This window comes from Cetorhinus maximus, chromosome 19 (genome assembly GCF_964194155.1).
Source record: "Cetorhinus maximus chromosome 19, sCetMax3.hap1.1, whole genome shotgun sequence".
Lineage (NCBI taxonomy): Eukaryota > Metazoa > Chordata > Chondrichthyes > Lamniformes > Cetorhinidae > Cetorhinus > Cetorhinus maximus.
In genome coordinates, this window is record NC_135897.1 from 71,712,678 (window position 1) to 71,731,448 (window position 18,771).

General features: G+C 43.5%; 1 protein-coding gene across 7 annotated transcripts in view; it reads left to right on the forward strand.

The window, feature by feature from the left end:
* Nucleotides 1-18,771, forward strand: part of LOC144693909 (very long-chain specific acyl-CoA dehydrogenase, mitochondrial-like) — a 92,093-nt gene that overhangs the window by 17,331 nt on the left and 55,991 nt on the right. For 2 of the 7 annotated variants that reach the window (XM_078564112.1, XM_078564119.1), the window contains exons 2-3: nucleotides 5,135-5,204; nucleotides 8,426-8,498. The exons of 2 other annotated variants lie outside the window; for them this stretch is intronic. In XM_078564112.1, the coding sequence (XP_078420238.1) occupies nucleotides 5,151-5,204; nucleotides 8,426-8,498 (127 nt within the window). In that variant the 5' untranslated portion in view covers nucleotides 5,135-5,150. Of the gene's footprint in view, nucleotides 1-5,134; nucleotides 5,205-8,425; nucleotides 8,499-18,771 lie in introns of those variants that run through there. 3 more of the 7 variants (XM_078564115.1, XM_078564118.1, XM_078564116.1) reach the window with 2 other exon arrangements.

An 18,771-nucleotide genomic window follows, 5' to 3' on the forward strand; every position in this document is an offset into this window, starting at 1 on the left:
ATGTATGTTGCCAGAAATACCCAACCTTGGACCAGGTTAGTTGTACAGACCTTGATTGGAAAAAGTCATACATGGACATACATCGCAAGAGTAAGAAAACCTGTATTGCAAGTAAGATTTACTGCCGTATATAATAAATAATACCGGGGCAGAATTGTCCCAGATTTGCACTAAGTGCAGTAGCAGGCGGGTAAAATGACATTTTACCCGTCGGCTGCAATAATGGGTTTTCACGCCGTTTCGTTCCAAACCCGCTGCATTACTTATGCATTCCTGGGAAACACGCTGTTTCAATTGCGGGTGGGCTCTCATTTGCCCACCACACCATCACCTCGGCACTTCATCATGCCGGGCACCATATTTAAAGTCCAGCTTTTTGCACACATCTCAGTGCTTCCAGCCCACAACTACTGCAAGGAAGATGACCATGAAAGGCCAAAGGACTGCAGGCCCAAGGTTTAGTGACACATCACTGGAATGCCTTTTAGACGCCATGGAGGTCTGCTGTGATGTTCTCTACAGCAACTCTGGCCGCAGGATGGGCAGCGGTGTGACCAACCAGGCTTGGGAGGCTGTGGCAGTGGTGATCAGTGTCAATGCTGCACAGAAGAGGTTGGCCTTTTAATGCAGATAGAGGATGAATGATCTCATCCGTGCAGCCAGGGTATGACAACCATCTCATCCCTCTAAACTCACACACTCAAGCCCATCACACATTCACTGGCATCTCACTGCCAGCTCAAGGGACATCACCACCCATTCTCACACACATAACCTCACATGTCCATCTGGCCTCATCTCCTCTGGAGACTGCCTCCTCAGCCCTCACCATCTTGAGGCCACTTGCACATGTGCAACCACACACACCCTGGGTTACCCCCCTTCCCCAGTACGGCCCTCGTCCTGCAGCCTCTTCCCTTGCCTGGGGCCACTTCGCCAAGCAAACCCTAGCCCTGCAGCCGTTGAAAAGCCACCCACGTATGGCTGATCTAGTAGGTAGAGACCTACCCGTGAGCCCTCCTAAAAGTGATGTGGTGCTGCCTGCGAAGCCTGGCACTGGTGACTGTGAGTGCTGACCGAAGCAAGGTCAGCAAACAAACCTTGAAGTCTCAGGCAAAGTGCAGCCCACCAAATGCACATCGCTTATGTGCTGTTATGAAACACGTCAGCGTGTTTTCCCGCCAACATGGGTGGACGATCATGTGGTGGGGGGACGATACCGGTGGACTCGCCTAATAATATGTTGATCTATTACAATGAAGTTCCCACATCCGATGGCGGAGAACGCAGCCCACCACTGGCGGGCTGAGCGGATGATCGCAAACTGGTTTCACGCCGTCGTGAAACCGATCACGCCATATTGTCCGCTCATGTCACTGAACACGCCCGACGCCACCGGGCACGGAAAGTCCCAGCCCAGATATGGTATTAGTGAATTATTACCAAGGTAGCTCATTGTCCTGTTTCACATTTCTTTCGGTAATTTCTTTTTCTCCCTTTGCATGCGGATACCAAAACCTTTGCTCAACACTTGACTACCTGGCACAATTCAGATCAGAATGGTGATTGAATGGCTTTATCCTCACTCTGACTCTGAGCATCATGCATTAACACTCAGTGTCAATGCATGATGTCATAGATGCAGGAATTTATGGTCATAAACCCATTAAGGGATGGGAATAAAGAAAGGTAGGAGTAGGCCATTTAGCCCCTTGGGCCTATGTTTTTAAATTCTTTAATGGGACATGAGTGTCGCTGGCAAGGCCAGCATTTGTTGCCTATCCCTAAATGCTCTTGCTCCATTCTATAAGATTATGGCTGATCTGTGAGCCAATTCCATATATTCACACCATACAAAAGCAAAATACAGCAAAATCACAATGAGACAAACTTGAATGACATGAAATTCCAGTTATGTTAAATTTGTCAACCATTTCCACTGGCAGAATAACAAGTCCCATAGAACAACGCCGTGATAAGCTGGAATTTTGCATTAGTCACTTGGAATAACCAAGCTTGTCTAAACTTGTAATATGACCTTGCCAACCAATCAGAGCAGAGTTAGACCACACAAGAGCGCAAATTCATGGAGTGCTGGGCAAGCCATTGTTTGACATTGTGATCTCCCTGTGAGTTAAAAGTGTTGTTGATCGGAGAGAAGGTGGAGTTGATACAGCAAGTGGAAAACTGTGGCTTGAAGCGCAAAGCGGACATCGCAAAGACGTGGGAGGCTCTGCTATCAAGTTTATCTATCATTATGAAACGCGAGGCAAAAACCTTGGAGCGGTTCGACACACAGGCATTCTCTCCAACAAGGCAGAGGATGAGAATGACTGCCGATCCTGATGAAGGAGTTCTGCTAACGTGATTCAAGGCAGCCCAAGCAGGGAAAGTTCTCATCCCTGGTCCAATGCTCCAGGAAAGGGGAGTTGCCCTGACAAAGCAGGCTCACCTGCAGTGATGGAAGGCTGGATTGATTCAAGACAAAAGCACAGCGTAATCTTCCATGGTGTAAGCGGTGAGGGTGCATTGTTATGGCAGCAATGACAGATGATTGGCCCCAAAATGGACTCAGCCGCATCTTGAACGAGTATGCACCAAGAGACATGTCTAACACAGATGAAACTGGACTATTTTACCGTAGAGACACTCTGGGATTTTGCACTCCGGAACAAAAACACCAAAAGCATGTTTGACTGTAGTGACGACATGGCAAACTTTACCACGCACATCTGAAAACAGCCGGCTAAGCAGAAAAAGATTACTGAGTTTTTCCAGAGCCAACTCCTGGCCTTTTTTCAATGCAAAGCCCCAGCCTTTCTCAAGGTCAGGTCATTGTAATGTTTGAACAAATTGAATAAAGACTTTTTCCACACATTTACTGGTTTATTGTGTTTCCATTCAGCATTTAAATCTTATTTTTGACATAGACTATATTTGTAGGCATGTTGGGTTACATAGAGACTCATTAATGTGGGAATGAAGCCTCATGGGCGATCGCCTTCACTTGACACAAATTCCGAGGAGGTCCTCCTAGGATTTGACTCGAGATTTTATTGTACTGTGAATGCTGGAAATCAACCTGAAACATTGGCTGTAACTCTACCCGCTTGCTGAGGGTCCTGCTGCCAAGACCAAAAGCGGGTCATGAGCCTGAGCGGGCAAATGACAGGACTGCATAGCGGGTCTTATTGGTGGTGGCCAATTAATGAGCCACCATCGGGACTGCTGTCAAATGAAAGAGAGCTGCCTGCATTTCCCAGAGGTTGGCCCAATCAAATAGAGGTGACCCTGCTGATGCTGCAATAGGAAAGAGAGGCGCCTCCTTACTGAGGCACCCGCAAAGGGCTGGGAACAAATATTTTTCAAATATTCTTCATCTGCTGGGACCAGGCAAGCAGGTCCTGGTGATGGATGGGTGGAATTTTGCACTAGTCACTTGGAATAACCAAACTTGTCTAAACTTGTAATATGACCGTGCCAACCAATCAGAGCAGAGTTAGAGCCAAGTGGGTGGCCATTGTTGTCAGTGGGGGAGGCGGGAGCATCCAGAAAGGAAGACTCCCGCACCCACTGCGCCTCCCCGGAAAGCTGCTGGGAGGCCATCCTGATGTACATCATTGTCTCTTAACATGGCAGAGGATCATCCTGACTCTGGTAAAAAATTCCATAAGATGGCCATTAATAGGCCAGTTAATTGGATTAATTAGCTGCCTCATTTCATCAGTGAGTGTCTGAACCATTGCCATTCCCTTCTTTGGGAATATTCCATGGCAGAGGGAGGACGTTGGATTTCCATTGTGGTGCCTTCTGTCGCCATTTTACGAATCCTTCCCACTCCCAGCCCGTCTCTAAAGGGCTGGTAGAATCCCAGCTATTAAATCTGTTCTCTGCTCCATATACTTGCCCTTGCCCCATACCCCTTAATACCATTGCTTAACATAAATCTATCGATCTCAGATTCAAAATTAACAATTGACCCAGCATCAACTGTCAATTGTGGTAGAGAATTCCCAATTTCTGTTACCCTTTGCATGAAGAAGTGTTTCCTAACTTCACTCCTGAAAGATCTGGCTATAATTTTTAGGCTATATTCCCTAGTGCTAGATTTCCTAACCAGCAGAAATTATTTCTATCTACCCCATCACTTCCAATTAATTTCTAGAAAACTTTGGTCAAATTGCTCCCTAACCTAATTTCCAAGAAATATAACCCTAATGCATGTAATCTCACCTCGTAATTTAATCCGTGGAGTCCAGGTATCATTCTGGTAAATCTGTGTTGCACATCTTCCAAGGGCAATATATACCTCTTAAGATGTGGTGCTCAAAGTTGAACACAGTGTTTGAGGTTTGAGCTAACCAAGGCTTTGTATAGCTATAGGATAACTTCTACCTCTCTAGTCCTTTTGATATAAAAGCTAGCATTCCATTAGCCATTTTGATTATTTACTGTCCTTGTCCATGACATTTTAATGATCTATGTAAAAGCCTCACTGAGGCCCTTTGGAACTTTTCACCATTTGGAAAGTACTCTGATTTATCTTTTTTAAACCCAAAGTGGATGACCTCATATTTGCTGACATTGAAATCCATTTGTCCTTGTTTTTTTCCCATTTACTTAATCTATTAATATCTCTTTGTAAATTTATGCTTCCGCCTACATTGCTTACAATGCTGCCTATCTTTATGTCATCAGCAAACTTGGATATATAGCTCTATCCCACCATTAACGTCATTACCAAATACAGTGAATAGTTGAGGCCCCAGCATGGGTCCCTGTGGGACACCACTAGCCATATCCTGCCAATTAAAGCATCTCATGTCAGCATATTCACTGTCTCCTGTCACTAAGCCAATTTCCTAACCAGATCAATAATTTGCCTTCAATTCCATTAGCTTCAATCTCAGGTGGATAAATCCAAAACAAATTAAGTTTACAAAACCAATCAATGGGAATGTTATTGTCAGAGCCTGCTTTAACATCAGATGTCTTTAGTATTATGTTTCGTATTAAATGTCAAGATATGTCTGTAAAATTGCAGACCATATCATTTGCTGAGTTGTATCTGATACTCTTTGTATAATACCAATGGTTTACTGAAATTCTCTATATGTTGCGTTCCTTTTTCCAGTAGTATTTTACCTGGAATGTTTGCTCCAACCTTCCACCTCATTGCCCATTATGCAAGTGAAATAAAAAAGGTGAGCCAAACTGTTGAAACTTTATATATCATTTTATTTTAAAAATAAGAACATAAGAAATAGGAGCTGATTATGACTTTTGGCTCTTTGAGCCTGCTCCACCATTCAACATGATTATGGCTGATCCTCTACCTCAATGTCATCTTCCTGCACCATCCAGATTCCTTAATTCATTTAATACCCAAAATTCTGTCAACCTCTGTCTTGAATTTACCCAATGATTGAGCATCCAGAGCTCTTTGGGGTAGAGAATTCCAAAAGTTCAAAGGCCTTTGAGTGAAGAAATTTCTCCTTATTTCAGTCCTAAATGGCCGACCCTTATTTGAGACTGTGGCCCCATGTTCCAGATTCCCCAACTGGGGAACCACTTAAAAGAGGGAACAGAAATATTTAAGCTTGTTTTGGACTCCATGACCTTACCTGATGATAAAAATGTTCAGCTCCTTGTTAACTCTTTATTCACCCACTCTGCATTTACTGACCTCCATGGTCTTCTTGCTGCCAATTCAAATTCCTCATCCTCTTTTATAAATCCCTCTGGTCTCATCAGAGCCTACCTCTGCAACCCCTTTAGCATTACCATTCCCACTCCATGACTTTAATTCTCTGACTCTCAGCTCAAGCATTGCCCCTACTTGCTTTTCTTCACCCAACCCCATCATTGGTGACAGAGCTTTTGGCATGTCAGCCACATTGTCTGGTGTTTCCCCATTAAACGTTTCTATCTTGTGATTTAACCCAGTTGTTGGGCTGTATGTCTTACATACCTGGCATCACACCAGTCTCAACAACCTCTTATTCTGAGACTGAGGTCTCATGTTCCAGATTCCCCAACCAGGGAAACACTTAAAAGAGGGACCAATCAAACCAAACAGCACATCCCCTCAGCTATTTGCAACAGGCAGAGTACTGACCAAACTCAACCAGCCCTTTCTTGCAAAACTCAGAACATAGTGTCCAACATTTGATGTGATTCCACGATTGGACAGCACTTACTGAACAATCTTGAGTGTATTAAGAATTACATTAACAGCTAATTTAAGATTATTAGTCGGACTTACAATTTGGCTCACTTAACGCTTGCTAGAAGATGCATATATTCATATGCAGGATTCTGTGCTCTGCAAACAGAAAGAACATGTCCAAACATTGTGCCTTTTCCAAAAGCATGGGAGCCAAATGTTCCCTGGTGCATTCACCATGGCAATGCCTCAACCAATCAGAATTCACTGATTCATGAAGTATAAACTGTTGCTGCCTTTGAAATTTGGCATTCTTGCATCTGTCCTGATGAGTGCATGACGAAAAGTTTTGGCAGCATGTTTCATTTTTCAGCAATACACAAGTTCTGTACTACCAAATGACTATTAAATGTAAATTGTTGTTGAATGCCTATAATAATACAAGAATTCAAATAGATTGTATGTTTCCAGTGAAAATGTCTTAACCATTGCCCCTGTGTAACTCTTGTATTTCTCCTGTGATATTAAAAAGCCATCAGCACATGGTAGTGTGTTTTTTTTTAATGGCCACAATCCTTTGGCAAGTTTTTTTTGAATCCAGCATGATTCATCCATTTTCTTTATGGCGATGTTGAGGAATGCAAAATGCTCCCATTTTTTGCAACGAGAGTCAGCATCAATTCAATACAGTATGAACAATATGATTTAGCTAACCCTTGACTGCACCACTATGAATGTTTTCATTACTGACATCAGCTATCCCTATGGCCTTCTGAGTGAGATTACCATTTTTTGTCAATTTAGTAGTGAGCCGTTTCCACTGGCAAATACTTTGAGAGTGACTAAATATATTTTATTTGAGACCACCCTTCTCGCTAGGAGAAGGTGGACACAGTCATCTCGTAAATTGGAGCTGGAATTGAACATTTCTTTTGGAACACAATGGGGAATATTCCACCCCTTTGCATTATTTAGGCTACCTCTGAATTTCCCGATAATAGCACAGCTGCGATTGGGAGGTTGCCATGCAGTGAGTCAGAGGTGTGAGCTTGGCTGTGCTGGAACTATCCGTGTATTGCATGGCTGCAATGCAGCATGCTCCAGTCACCAAGCCTCCCCGCTCATGGAAAGTTCTCATTACAGAAGCTTTATGTTCCATGGAAACTTTTTCTATTTGAAAGACTAAAGTGAATCATTTAGTGGCTCATTAGATGCAGTTGTGTCTTATCGAATGCAAGTAATAGCAGTTTATTACAGTTAATCTGGTTCCTGATTACATCACGACATCTAAAGTACAGTAGTCTGGAAAACTGGTAATCTTGGCCCCCATTTGGTCGGAATCTGTAACCTAGGCCCCAATCTGGTCGTATCGGTAACCTTGGCTTCCACTTGGTCGTAGCGGTAACCTTTGTGTCCACCTATCACCTATCCCCATTTTCTCTATTTGACAGAATTAGTTATGCAAGTCAGATATAGGGAGATATAGGACACCTTAACTGATATCATGTGATCACTGAAGATATAATTGACAGAATTAACTATTGTGTTTTTATTACTATTCATTTCAATGTCATACTCAGTTACACTTTCCTTTTGAAGGCACAATTTAATTTCTCTGAAAACTAGTGACAAATAGCAAACTTTTTGTAAGTTTGGAGCTTATCAAGTGTTGGGAACTGAAAACCTTTCACTTTGGGTGTTTGGTGAACCATCCTCTAGACCGTTTGAGTAAGAATGGCCTTTTGATACCAATTAAGGCCAAATTCAAAGCAATCCTTGTGTGTGTTTATTGTTATAAAGCTGTGGGTTGATACTGTCCAATCTTAATTTACATGGGATCCTTGCAGCCCATAAACAAAGGAAGCTTTTCATCTTTCAGTAAAGTTTTAAATGGAATCCAGTTTCCAAAGGCGGAACTGTTTAATTTATTGCAGCATTTAGATCTCCCTCAGAACTGATAAGCATGAAGTGGCAAATCGTAACTATAATTCACAAATGATAATGCGCTTAAAACTATTGGAACCATATTTAGATGACCCTAGGTCTGAAAAGTAATAACGCAACTTAATATTTAATTTTCACTTCTGAAACGTTAACTCTGTTTCTATGTTCACAGATGCTGCCAGACCTGCTGAGTTTTTCCAGCACTTTCTGTCCTTATTTTAATTTTCTATTTATTGTGCTGAAAAATTCTTTTTAATTACTACATAGTTCCTCCTGGGGGTTTTGTTTAAATAATGTGATTATCTTCCTCTGTAGGAGTCAGTATCCTTTGGTGTAAACATTTTTCAGGGCAGAATCAGCACTGAACAAGTTTTTCCCTATCCATCAGGTGAGCAGATTAATACAATGGGAAAGAAAGTATGTTAATGAATTTCTTTTTAATTATTCCCCAAATGTATAAACTTGTACAGATACCCAAGAGACCCTGGCACATATGTATGCTCTGAAAATTGCCAGTCACACTATTTTGAGATGGTGGGAGCCGAAGTATTTATTTGGCACTTGGGGCTCAATTTAATAATTATTAAAGCTCCCTCAGGCTCCCTCCCCCTACCCCTCCCTCTGTGAAAAGGTGGCTCTCGGAATTATACTCAAAAATCCAGCTAAGTCCTAACCAGTGATTTGTAAAGGTTTAGCATTACTTCCTTATTTTTGTATTCAGTGCCCAATTGGCAAAGCTAGGTATCCAAATGCTTTCTTAAGCAGCTTATCAGTTTGTCTTCAAAGAATTGTGGTTAAGCACTCCCAGATCCCTCTGTCCCTCACTCCCTTCAAAATACTACTGTTTAGAATATACTGCCCCGCCATGTTGTTTCTCCCAAGATGCAACACTTTGTGCTTATCCACACTAAATTGCATCTGTCATGTCCAGTCTGTTTATGTTCTCCATTTGGTATTACAGAACTTGAGTACTGCTGAAAAAGAGACATGTCAAAGCGTATCATCTTGCACTCATCAGGACACTTCTCAAGAATACCAATATAAGATGAAAAGCTTTGACATATCTTTTTTTTCAGCAATACTCAAGTTCTCCTGAAGTCTGCTACTATCCTGCTTACTATTTACTCCATTGTCAAATTTTATATCATTTGCAAACTTTAAAATCCTACTCCCTATACCCAAGTTCAAGTCATTTATAAATAGCAAAAAAAGCAATGGCCCTAATGTCCACCCTTGGGAGACCCATTGCATACTTCTCTCCAATCAGAAAAGCATTCATTCAGAACAATTCTCTGCCTCCTATCCCATAGCCTTTTACATATCCAAGTTACCACTAATCCCTCGAATATCACGTCCTTCTATTCTCTGACTAAGTCTCTTCTGTGGTACTTTATCTTTTGGAAGATCATGGGGGCAAAATTTGATCACCCCCGAAAGTGGGCGCAGAAATCACGGCGCATGATTAACCTGTTCCTTCTGAAGCAAGCAGCATGCAAACTTTGGGCAGCCTGCTAACTTAAATGGTATAAGTGTGCACCCAGCGCTAAATACATGCTGGGTGGCAGTGTGCTTCAGCAGGAAGCCCAAGTTTGTTCAGGGCTAGCATTGTTTAAAGTTAGCCTGTACTTCTTAAAGGGATGGGGCACCTCTGGCTGGTGATGGTTCTGGGAGTGTCTGGGAAAGGCATTCTGAGGAGGAAGAACATTGGCTAATGCTGCAACAGGACAGGGAGTGTGCCCAATGTTCTCAGATGCAGCACTGGAGTTTTTGGTGTGGAAGATGGACAGAAGGAGAGATGTACTCTCCAGGGGGCTACCCTGTAGACAAAATCTGAGAAGGCAATGGGAGTCAATAGACATCATGGTCAATGCAAGCATTATAGCCCCAAGAACCTGGATGCAATGCTACAAGAGGTTCAACCTGAATGATTAACATCAGTGAATTTGCCTCAAAATGCCATATCCTTACAACTGAACCACAAACCTCAGACGCTGCTCAATTCATCATTCCCCCCTCTCTCACCTACCAACAATCACTATCAATCAGAACCCATATCTTACATTCATAGTGTTATAACCCACCTCCAGGTGAGATGCCCCAAAGTTGTTGATCCAGACAAGACCCCTCAATTTGTCACTGTCTGGCTGGGACACCCCCAAATTGTTATGCCCCAGGTGTGGAGGGATGAACTGGCTCCCTGTCTTTATTCAGCTCCCCCCCTTCTGTTGGTCGCAACAAGATTTAATCTAAAAAGGATCCCTTTCACGGATACCTTTTACCTAGACCCAATTGTTCTGGTTTTGAAGAGGCCAATTTGATCAGTCTTTCTTGAGTTAAAGGTAAGAGTAAGTTTATTAACTACTAAAGGCAAGAAAGCATAAAACATGTGCACATATGGTCATATAGGTTAAGAGTAAGAATAAAGCTTGAAGTAAGTGAATATGCGAGGTCAGGATACCTGTAAAAATAGCGATTTGCAGGGGTACTGTGTGTGGCTGTTACTTCTGAGTCAAACTTCCAGCACTTGCTCTCTCAGCATACCCCACAGACAGACACCGCGGCAGCTTTTCAGCTCACTTTTAACCTCTGCTTTGTATATTCCAAGTGGAAAGCAAATTCACAAATCTGTCTGGGCATTTCTCACAGGGTTTCTTGATGAGATAATGCTCATCTCCCATTATCTCTACCAGAGAAAGCAAATAGTTTCTGGATGTCTTTAGAAGTACCTTGTCTGGCAACAGGGCGGGGTTCCACTGTCTCTTAGGGAGTCACCCTGCAGCATTCTAGCCAGTGGCTATGTGCATTTTAAAAACTCCGGTCTTATTTTTAAAGTCCAATATTTCCGGATGCAATTTGGTGTTTTTCCTTCATTATCATGACAATAGCTTCACCTCATCCTTACATAATCAATAAAACGCCATGGGGAAACCTGAAATCATGGTGAGCCTCATGCTCGCTCCGCCTGCTTCTATTTGGCAGGAGGGATGCTAATTTATTCAGCTCCCTTTGCACATGGAACCTCAGTGACCTCCCTTACAATGGTGAATGGCAAACTGAGATATGTTGCAAATCCTGTCTGCTCCAACCCAGAATGAGCCTGACATATAAAAATACATGGCAGCTGTCACTTTCACAGCCACTGACAATGCCACCCTTGGCCTGCTCTGAGGCTGTGGTGCCCCGCTGAAAATTTCAGTGAGCACCTCTTGTTGAAGTGGAGATGTCTAACATGCTGGCTGGGATTTTCCAATCCCGTCGTGGAGGGACTCACCCTGGGAGATTCGGCGGGCCAGCCAAAAGTCCATAGACTTTCGGGCAGGGTTGGAAAATCCCGCCCATTGTTTCTCACTGCAGTTGAGGTAGGAGAATCATTCCCTGAGACACTGGGTGGATATGACCTCCTGTTGTGAACCCTTGTCCGCTTCCTCTCCCTACCTCTTAGAGCAACTTGTCCTGATCTGTGTCACCTCTGCTCACTCTCCCTGTCATGTTGCAGGCCAAGTGGGATATGAACTATTGCACCCATGTCTGAGATCAAGTGGTCTTAATAGAAGTCAGGACGAATTCCTTCAACCAGTACCACACCACTTCATGTAGATTCCAGCAACACTAAATAAGATTACAAACCTCCAAGCACCCCTAGTAACTCATTAACAACTAATGGAAATCAATCAGCAACTAACCGGAAAGAAGTCGATGATCCCTTTAGATAGCTTTGGTGGGGATGCCCCCTTCTGCTAGACGTCAAATTAATGTTGCCCCCTGAATGATGTCAGGATCTACCTCCTTCCGGCACATGCTCCCTTTGGCCATGCTAATGCCCTCACCAAAATGGCATCTGGGGCATCCAGCACCAGAAGTGACTGCATGTACCGTGAATCCCATTTTGGATCCAAAGCGGAATTCGTAGTGACAAAAGAACGGGTACTATGCATCCAAATTTTGCAGTATATATATACATCTACTGTAGCACCTTCATTACCCATCTCTGTTACTTTATCAAAGAACTCGGAGGTTAGTCAGACTCAGCTTGCTTTTGACAAATCCATGTTGGCTGTTCCTTATTAACCCTTTTTCCCCTAAGAGAGAATCAATTTTGTCCTTGTGATCACCACTAGTTTGCCCACACTGGCATTAGACTGATGTTAGACTCTTTCTTTTGTTTTAAAAAAATTTTGTTTAAAAACTTCTCCATTTGTTTTATGAAGCTGTCCAATTTGGCAGGAAGAATAGAAAAGCAGAATATTATTTAAATAGAGAGACACTTCAGAACCCTGCAATACAGAGGGACCTGGTGACAGGAATCGCAAAATGGTAGCATGCAGGTACAGCAAGTAATTAGGAAGGCAAATGGAATGTTGGCCTTTATTGCGAGGGGGATGGAGTATAAAAGTAGGGAAATCTTGCTACAACTGGCCGGGTATTGGTGAGATCACACCCAGAGTACTGTGTGCAAATTTGTTCACCTTGCTTAAGAAGGTACATACTTGCATTGGAGAAAGTTCAGAGAAGATTCTCTTGGCTGACTGCTGGGATCATGGACTTGTCTTATGAGGAATGGTTGAGCAGATTGGGCCTATACTCATTGGAGTTTAGAAGAATGAGGTGATGAAAAGATTCTGAGGGGGTTTGACAGGTTAAATGCCGAGTGGATGTTATCCCTGGTGGGTGAATCTAGAACTAGGGGGCACAATTTAAAAATAAGGGGAGGAATTTCTTCTTCTCAGAGGGCCATTAGTGTTTTGAACTCTTTCCCCAACGAGCAATGGAGACTGGGTTACTGAATATATTCAAGGCTGAGTTCAATTTTTGATCTGCAAGGGAGCCAAGAGTTATGGGGGACCGACAGGAAATTAGAATTAAGGTCACATTAGATCAGTCATGATTTTATTGACTGGTGGAGCAGCTTTGAGGGCTGAATGGCCTACACCTGCACCTATTTCTTATGTTCCTTCTGCTTTCAAATTGCCCTACCCATCATGTATACTGATTGACAGGGGTGGATAGGACCTGTAGTCAGACCTCTTCTAATTATTTTTTCCAAAAATGTACTTTATTCATAAAAAATTGTAAAATTTATTTTCTTAACAGTTCAAATTGGACATTACTGAAGTGCAATACAGTTTAAAGTTATTTCCATACAGCATGGAGCACTGAGGTACCTCAATACAATTGCAGTTTTACGTGATATTAAAATTATGCATTCAATGACAAAGATACCACCTTAGGGCTTTTCCAGCCCCTCGATAAACTATAGCAGATGAACCTTAGACCTTTCCCCTCTAAGCCTTTGGCTGCCCCAAACTTTAATGCATCTCTCAGCACCTAGCCCTGGACCTTGGAATGTGCCATTCTGCAACATTAGGTTGTAGACTGCCCTTTGCACTGGAAGACCAACAAGTTTCAGGCAGATAAAAGAGCATCTTTCACTCAGTTGATGGTGCTCCAGCAACAGTGGACCAATTTCTTCAACCAGTACCACACCAATTCATGTAGATTCCAGCAACACTAAATAAGATTACAAACCCCCAAGCACTCCTAGTAACTCATTGACAGCTAGTGGAAATCAATCACCTGAAAGTAACCTGAACTAACCTGAAAGAAGTCGATGATCCCTTTAGATAGCTTTGGCGGTGATGCCCCCTTCTGCTAGACGTCAAATTAATGTTGCACCCTGAATGATGTCAGGATCTGCCTACTCTGCATACTTCCAGCACATGCTCCCTTTGGCCATGCTAACGCCCTCACCAAAACGGCATCTGGGGCATCCAGCACCAGAAGTGACTGCATGTACCGTGAATCCCATTTTGGATCCAAAACGGAATTCGTAGTGCCAAAAGAATGGGTACTCTTCTTCTTTGCAAAGGCACATTCCAGAAGGAGGTGGGTGATGGTCTCTTTCCCATCGCAGTCACCGCGAGGGCGGGTCTCTACCGACGTTAGCCTAAATGCGGCCAAGTGTATGTGTGCATATGTGTTACAGATCACTCAGGGAGGCTGAGTTGCTGTGGCAACATGAACTTTTACATGCATGTTGTAGCATGTTGTAGTCTGGAGCTTTGTTTGATGATGGTAGAAACTTCAACTTTCTTTCCATCGCATGGCTGAATGGGAATCTTTCCTGCCCTTACTGCCTGCCATTGTGTGTGTTGGATGGATTTGCAGGTTGATACTCAACCTGTTTAGCTGCGTTATAAATGGACCATCCTTGGCCATCAAGTCCTGAGGTGAGACTCAAACCTAGGGCTCCTGACTCCAGAGGCTAAACATTGTGCCACAAGAACTCCTTCATGTGTATGAGTAGCCTAGAATAACTTGTTGCCTGTAATTTGCTCTCTTTCACTCTCACTCACATTTACATTTGATCAATGCCTCCAGATTGGTTGAGGTTGTGGATTGACAATGTGGATCGTGAACGCAAATCCATAGTTTTTAACAGAATGACTGGAAGCACTATCGTATTTATCACTGTGATCTCTGGAGAGTATTGCATGCTGGCCAGACAGGCAGGAAACTACTCTTATCTGCATGTTTTGCTGTGTGAGGAAAAAATTGATGTTTGCAGCTTTCACACGTACTATCAGGTTGCACAATAAACATTTCAAGTGCAATAGTTGTTCCAGTATACTCCTATTGTAAGAGGGCTGTTTCATGTGTCTTGCAAGATGCTAACGGCCAAGCTTGCTCTTGCAAGCAGCATTCTTCTCACTCTATTTAAAGGTATTTTATTTGCAAAAACGTATGCAAACAAGTGCATTGCTGTTTATGCCTGACATTAGAAATTTTATATTTTTATCCTGTGTTTTGTAGAAATCTTACAACTGTGTCAAAAAAATTGTGTTGCATAACATAACAACAGGGACAGTATGTGGACTTACCACATGAGCAAATATAACAACTGTGGCTGTTTCAAGCCCTCTCACATTAAGCAACACTGTTTTCTTATAAAAACCATTTACAGCAGCTTATTGTTTTTCAGATTTTTGATTTTGCTCACTCAGGCGTTTTCGATTCCCTTGATCACTCTTTGCATCTCAGTAATATCACAGAATCACAGAACTGTTATGGTTTAGAAGGAGGCCATTCGGCCCATCGTGTCTGCACTGGCTCTCTGAGCATCTTAATTTAGGGTCGAACCTTACACATGTTGGGCGGGCAGGGTGGGAGCAGGCGGGGGCGGGCACAGAGCTGATCGGCGCCTGCGATCGCCTGCGCGCCGCCATTTTACGCGGGCGGGCCAATTAAGGCCCGCCCAACGTAACGCGCAGCTGGTACCTGTGCGGGTGGGGGGAGACGGGAGAGCCAGGGCCTGCGCTCTTTTGCGCATGCGCGCGAAAGAGTGCAGCAATCTCCCTGAGGCATGGAGCTGCCTCAGGGAGATTAAGTACATAATAAAAGTTTTTAAATAATAAAGTAAAAATTTATTTAAACATATCCCCACATGTGACAGTGTTACATGAGCTTGGACATGTTTGTGAAGTTGACAAAAAACCTTCAGGAAACCTCATCCCACCTGTGAAAACGCGAAGGCCGCTTGGGTTCTTCGCCTGCCTGCCAAACTTAAGCTTTGTTAATAACGTCAATTGCTTTCTTAATGACCTTAATAGGGTGTTGACAGTTCGGCGAACGGGCAGCTATCTCTAGCGCCCACCCGCTGAACGCAATATCAAAATGACGCGCGATGATGTCGGGATGCACGCCCGACGTCATCGCGTGTCATTTTATGCGTCAGCGTGTTGGGCCCGCCCCCGCAAGCCGACGGCAATATTCTGCTCTTAGTGCCAGTCTCCTGCCTTTTCCCCGCAATCCTGCATGTTGTTTCTATTTAACTAATCATCCAATGCCCTCTTGAATGCCTCAATTGAACTCACCTCCACCACATTTCGCAGTGCGTTCCAAACCACAACTACTCACTCTGTGAAAAAGTTGTTTCTCACCTCACATCTGCTTCTTTTGGAAAACACTTTAAAACTGTGCGCTCTGGTTCTCGATCCGTTTATGAGTGGGAACAGTTTCTCCCTGTCTACTCTCTCCAGACCCCTCATGATTTTGAAAACTTCTATCAAGTCTCCTCTTAGCCTTCTCCTCTCCAAGGAAAACAGTCCCAGCTTCTCCAATCTTTCTTCATAACTGAAGTGTCTCATCCCTGGAACCATTCTCGTAAACCTCTTCTGCACTCTTTCCAATATGTTCACATCCTTCCTATAGTGTGGCACCCAGAACCCTTTAATGGTCCTTTAACCCTTTATGACCCTTTAATTTTACAATCTGGCATGCAAGCTGCAATACTGGATATAGAATGCCTGAATATAGTTTTGGATGCTTCGATTGTGGGTCAATCTGCACACGAAACATTTTTGTACTTCTTGTGCTGCGTGAAACAATTGGCTCCAGCAAACTTGTATTTTAGTTTAATAAAAGCAAAATACTGCAGATGCTGGAAATCTGAAATAAAAACAGGAAGTGCTGGAAATACTCAGCAACTCTGGCAGACCTGTTCTGAAGAAGAGACATATTCAACCACAAAGCTTAACTCGGTTTCTCTGTCCACAGATGCTGCCAGGCCTGCATTTTGGTATGCTACATTAAAAAGTAATTCTAACATAAATCACTGGATGTACTTACTCTGAGACTACTGCAGATGTGTTCAATTGCTATACACACACACACACACATATATATATATATATATATATATATGCAGGTTCTTAAAATGATGTACTTGTTAAACAGAATTGACGTTTGTTACTTTTTATTCATTTGTAGTTTATTGAGCCTGGCAATCATAATACCCTTATGCTGCTCTCAAGTGACATTGGAACAAGCATCTTTTGTTTAGTTTTATTTGAAATGTATTGTTCTATAATCTGTGATATACAATATGAACATCACTTTCACCCCAGGTTTCATTTGTATTTTAAAAGTAAAACCAGGCAACTTTATGCCTTTCTTCAAATCATGGGTCTGTAAATAATTCTGAGTTTTCATACCGATTAACACAGGGGCATTGAACTCTTGGCTGTGACATATTATACTCATGTTTTTAAACTTGATTTTTGATGAACTTTGATCAATGTTGCATGTTCCTGAGGTTCAAGCGTTTAAGGGCAGGAAGGTTATGTTTTATAACCTGTTGGAGATTTGTGTCAATTTGATTTGAGTTGGAGATTGGAGTCAACAGCATTTCAAGCCAAACCAATGCAACTAGCTTGGGAACCAAAGGAACTAAATGATTCCAACAGCCAAATTTCGAATTTGTTTGCGTAGCACAGCTAGACTTACATTGCTACCTGCACAGCCCGTGCGGCATTCTCCATTGATATCATTGAAGAATTACCATGAAGCAGCAGTTAATGGCCCATGGTGCTTCCTGACCCTAGGGAATTGTGCTACACAAACCAATTTCTCCCCAAATTCCTCCAATATTCTCCCTCTCTGCCTGGCATCCTCAACCCTGCTTAAACCCAACTCACCCAAAACACAATCACTCACATTATATCCCTCACTAAATCCTGCTAGTTTACCACCCCCATTTCACTGGTTTTAATTGTTCTACTGAAAGATCATCATTGTGGCAGGTACAGAATTGTTTTGATTTTTCTTTTAATAACTGTCTATAACTATGTCATGAATTATGATTACTTAATTTATTTGTATCATCATACAAAGTATAAAATAATAAAAGGATAGCATAATTATAATAATTTCAGCCTATAAATAATTACAATACATTTCCAAATGCAGGTCTCCTTAATTTACAGAATAGAAATGAAAGGTCTACTGCAGTCTGCGTTTTGTATTAAATTCCATTGGGCAGAATTTTCTGCTTGTCGGGCGGGCGGTGCGGGAGCGGGCACAGGCGGGCGCGGACCTGATCGCCACCCGCGATGGGGTACGTGTCGCCATTTTAAGCGGGCAGGCCAATTAAGGCCCGCCCAGCGTGAATCGCGGCTCCAGAGGGCAGTGGGAGTGGGCAGGCCGTGGCGGGACTGCAATGGGCGCTGGGTCCAATGGCGACCCGGGGGCCTGTTTTAAAAAGCTCCTGCAGCCTTTCAAAGGCTGTGAATCGTGGCCAGTGGAAGGGCTCCCCAGAGCGCTGCTGGTGAGCAGGCCAGGCAAGAGGGTAGGGCAGGGGGGCACTGTGCCCCTCGTGTTTCTGATGATTGCCTTGCTGCCCTCCTCGAGGAGGTGGCAGCATGGCGGGAGGTCCTCGTATCCCAGGACAGGAGGAGGAGGTCCCCCCCCATGCCCAAACGTGCCTGGGAGGAGGTGGTGGAGGTGGTGAGCTCCTGCGACATGGTGCGGTGCACCTGGATCCAGTGTCGCAAGCGCTTCAATGACCTGTTGCGCTCAGTAAGGGTGAGGACAATGTTGGCATTGGTCACTTAACCCAGCAGGTAGGCTTCCCCGCGCCCCCCCCCCACCCCCCACCCCCCTCTCACCCATTACCACCAAGTCTGAGTGTAGTCACTGCTTTGAATCATTGACGGCATGTGTCCTTTGCTGGGTGGGCCAGCAGATGTTGCCCATGCCGAGATCACCCTACGAGGATGGTGAAGAGATGGGTTCTGCACCCGCAGCATGTGGTACACTGAGACCCACGTTACTGTTTTGGGGGCAACCTGGAGGAACTGCTCCTAGGCGCAGTGCTGGAACTCCAG